The sequence below is a fragment of the Antedon mediterranea genome, chromosome 2 (assembly GCF_964355755.1).
Source record: "Antedon mediterranea chromosome 2, ecAntMedi1.1, whole genome shotgun sequence".
NCBI classification, from domain to species: Eukaryota; Metazoa; Echinodermata; class Crinoidea; order Comatulida; family Antedonidae; genus Antedon; species Antedon mediterranea.
The window spans coordinates 4,607,672-4,612,106 of record NC_092671.1 but is presented as its reverse complement, the minus strand read 5'-3'; the positions used below and the strand labels follow the sequence as shown (position 1 = coordinate 4,612,106).

Genomic DNA, 4,435 nt, shown 5'->3' with positions numbered 1-4,435 from the left:
TTACCTGCACGTGTGATGTGACGTTTTCTGCAGTAAATTTAAAAGAAATGGAAAGGAAGTACTGTATTAGGTTTTGTGGTAACTTGTGATTATATACCTGTACATATAGTTTATAAAATGAACTAAGTTCAAAGGTCACAAAGTTCACGTCCGTTTCTTGTTTGTAGCAAATCGTTTGCCAGATTAGCTTGGTACAGTCGTGGTGTAAACATTTGAACATCTTTAATTGCATTTTGGTAACCCACAAAAGTGGACCTATTTTTGACACGTCAAGAACAAATCTAGCCACCTCGCGAATTGGTATTACATTCGTCGTTGGTTGCTGTTTTAATTTTGTCGAAGCAGAAAACAACAATTCTGAATATTTAAATAATGTCAATTTCAGAAGGTGAACTGGTTTATGAACACGGAAATTCAACGTTCAACACCAGTCAGTATGTTGATGTCATAGATATGTTCCTACGGAGAGATTTTGAGAAGATGGTGTTTAAAAATGTGATTTATATTGTGGCCGCCTTTGGTATTATCGGAAACATAATGACATTTATCGTAATAGTTAGTAAACTGCGCAAATCAGTGTACGTTTATCTAGCCAATTTGGCAATAGCAGATGCATTGTTTTTAATTATATCGGTCTTTGAAATCGGACAAGGTGAGGATTTTGTTCAAATACCTTATACGATTTATGATGAAGAAAGGAATTGGTGGTGTGGAATGCTAACTTACATTCCTTGTAGTGCAGCGCTTGTAGCAATTTTAACGATCTCTTGGCTTTCTGTTGAACGTTATATGGCAGTTTGTAGACCTTATCAGTTTAAAACAAGTAAATTTGGTTCTCTCTCAAGATCCGTGAAAGTATGTGCAATTATATGGATGTTCAGTTTGTCTGTGAACTCAGTAATATTTGCTTATAGGTATCGAGCAACCATCACTTTTCCATGGCCTGATATGTATAGTGATGTCTCAAATCGTGCAACTGTATGTATTATTAAGGAAAGCTACGAACAACTTTGTACAATTTCTTGGATTCTACAATTTACAGTCACTGTATTGCTAATTGTGGTTATCTTAGTTGTATGTTTCCTTATGATCTATTCTTTAAGAAAATCCCAGAACATCACGGTGCCAAATCCAGGCGATACTGACCCACGATCAAAATCTGAGAGGAAGATATTGTGGACGGTTTTTGTGACAGTTACAGCTTATGTTATCTGCATTACACCAATGTATGTGTTTGGCATTATGTACTTGTTTGATATTCTTGGATCGAATATTTTTTTGTTTTTCACTATGTGTCGTTTTGGAATATATATAAATTCGTCTATAAACCCTTTGATATATAATGTAGTTAATGAAAGTTTTAGACAAGCATTTGTTGATGTCTTCTTCAGAAAAAGATTAGTAGATAATAAATAAAATTACCACCATTTAGGTGACACTTACTTAAGCTTACTAAATATTATACAGTAGATTTAGTTTTAAACTTCTTTTTCTAATCTAATTTTGTATTTACTGGCTTCAACAATTTCGCTACAAAGGTGAGATTTCTTACTTTTACTATTGGCTATACTCACAATTTCTTTTAAACGTTATCTGACAGTTTATAAATTTGATTTAGTAATCCATTTAGATCTGTAAACGTTTGTTGAATTATTGTTTTAAAATATTATTTTATTAAATCTATATAATGTTTGTATTACGAAAGGTTGTAGGCTATTCTTTCTTTGCTTATGTTTCATTGTGTTATTCCTTGCATCATAAAATGAAAGTAAATTTCATTGTAAATAATATTGTAGTATTGTATTGTAGGCCTACTCTATTGTGCGGAAGGATGTGGTAAATAATTTCAGAAGTAAAGAAAGGGTTAATAGTAGATTGTCCGGCGTGGCCAAGCTATAAAAATGATATACTGTTCCAATTGTTTTGCTGTCATTATAATCTATATGAAGTATGTACACAAGTTATATAAACTTGTACTAATGTTTTACACACTCACTGTCAACAGAAACTTGTACCAATTGTTTTATGCATAACTCATTGTCACTGGTTTTAGAAAATGTTACCTTTGTTTCACTCTGAACTCGTTATAGATTCAGAAATTACGTACAATTACGCTAAATTACGTACAATTACGCTTAATTACGTACAATTACGCTAAATTACGTACAATTACGCTAAATTCAATGTCACTATTATAGATATAGAAACTTGTACCATATTTTGATGCTGAACTCATTTTCACTTTAGGTATAGAAACTTGTACAAATGTTGTGCGCTGAACACACGGTAACTAATAGTTAGAGAAACTCTTAGGCCTTCCAATGTTTTACGCTGAACCTGTGTGATTGTTGTAGTTACATTCATTCCTGCTTAGGTACTTATATTTTTGATAGCAAAATTAACAAAAAATAAATCGGTTCGTTTTTAAAAATATTCTTATACATTGATAACGATATTACCTACTATACGAAGCTTTCAGATAAGCACCTTTTTTCACATATGCCGGCGTCATGTTAACTCATTTATTTACGGATTAATAAGTAATTATTCTAAGGAAAATAATGAATTATGAATCATAATTAATTATTATTAAATATTAATTGCATTACCAATAAGTAATGATGCTGTTTACATTGATTTCTGCACGCAATAAAACAATTGCTCATTTATTCTCGTAGTAATTGTTTGAAAGTCAATGATAATGATGACGATGATGGTGGTGATGATGATGATTTTGACGACGATGACGAAAACAATGATGCTGTGTTGGTGGTGCTACCATTTAAACATTATCATTAAAGATGTATTGTCCCCCAAAAAATGAAAAATAAAGATGGAAAAAATCAAATTTTGAATAGACCGTTTTGTAGTTAACATAAAGTTATTCACTTCCACCGAAAAAAAATCCGAAAAAAATATTGATTTCGCTTATAAAAAAATCAAAATAAGTTTACCATTTTTTCGAACTCGTCGGCTCAGAAATTAGGCCGGTAGAGCTAACTCATACATATGCATGATATGTTAATGAGCATCCACACAGCAGAGATCTGATCTAACAATGGACGATGCACGTTGTACAACAACACCACCAGAGATCGACGCTACTCGACTGTGGGTTTCCCTGGCCTGATCGTATAAATATGTAAAGCTGAGCTGTTAATTTGTCGGTAAGTAGGCCTAGACGGTTATTTTAGATATAATAATATATATAACGCAATAATAACAGGAAGGTAAATTAATTAACTTAGCCTGGGATTTTTTCAGTTCAGGGCTAGGCCTAGAATAATTAATACATGCTGCTGCATATTACTAGGCTAGTAGCAAGCAGACTGTGACAATCAGGTCCCTGCAGAAGATGCCCAGCTAGGCCCTATACATTGTACTCTTCATAGACTGGCCTAGGCTATATGCCATCAATCTTAGCTACATTCCGAAAATACAGCCAGCTTGCTGTACCATATATATTTACAGTTGAAGCTTGTTTAACTAATTTTTATGATAAAAATAAAACAAACATTTTTCAGGGAAAATGGTTGCAATACAAGCCTGAAATGGAGAACCTTCCAGCAGCACTGTACAAGTAGACAGAGGGGAAAAGCCAGCTTAGCCATTTTACAACACAAACAAATGTTCTCTGTACTGTAGTAAGTCAAATATTTATTTTCTCTTTTTATAAGTTATAACATTATAAGTAATGTGTTTTAATTACCATAGAAAGGTAGTATATGTACTTATTTGACTATATGTCAAAGTAAGCAATTTCACTAGCACAATTTTGCACTAAATATGCATGATCTATTTTTTCCAGATTTTCATACTTTGCTTTTACTTTTTTTAAAGACGTTGATGAAGACTGGAACAGAGGTCACCCAAAGACAACAATGATAGACTCGGTATTGGAATATGATTGGATATTGCAGGAAAAATATTTCCGACTCTCCTGCTGCATTCGGCCAATATGTTCTTGTCCAGCTTGTAAAATATTGTATAATTTTGTTTGTATTATATGTACAGTATATTATTTTGTAAACATAACATTCAATAAATAAAAAAAAACTACTACAACAGTACACAGGATAAATTCTTCAAATTTACTTACACTTCATAATTTTACTGTAAATATTACAGTGCAAAAGGAGTTAATAAAATATATATATACAGTATATCTTATTGAATTCCTGTATTGTTTTTTGTGTCAATTTGTCTACTAATTATCAATTTGTTGATTGTGGCAGTAATTACGACAGCTATAGTCTTCTAAGATCGCTCACATCCATTACAAAGTGTCATTTTAATAGTAAGAAACGTTTCAATAAATTGTGAATGTTGCCACTGTACGATACATTTTATGTTTCTCACTACTTGCTCTTATTGTTCAATCAATCAACCTAAAAAAAAAGAAATTTGTGTCAAAATATCTGCATAAAATGTTTAT

At 32.0% G+C, this 4,435-nt stretch overlaps 1 protein-coding gene and 1 long non-coding RNA gene across 2 annotated transcripts; both read left to right on the top strand.

Annotated features, from left to right (window-relative positions):
• Window positions 1–249: 249 nt before the first annotated feature.
• LOC140041196 (neuromedin-U receptor 2-like) lies at window positions 250–1,416 on the top strand. Its single transcript, XM_072087620.1, has one exon. It carries the CDS (start codon window positions 373–375, stop codon window positions 1,414–1,416), a length of 1,044 nt encoding a protein of 347 aa, XP_071943721.1. The 5' UTR covers window positions 250–372.
• Window positions 1,417–2,940: 1,524 nt separating this feature from the next.
• LOC140039529 (uncharacterized) lies at window positions 2,941–4,165 on the top strand. Its single transcript, XR_011842523.1, has 3 exons — window positions 2,941–3,167; window positions 3,525–3,644; window positions 3,841–4,165. It is a non-coding gene; the product is annotated as an uncharacterized lncRNA (long non-coding RNA).
• The last annotated feature ends 270 nt before the right edge of the window (window positions 4,166–4,435 follow it).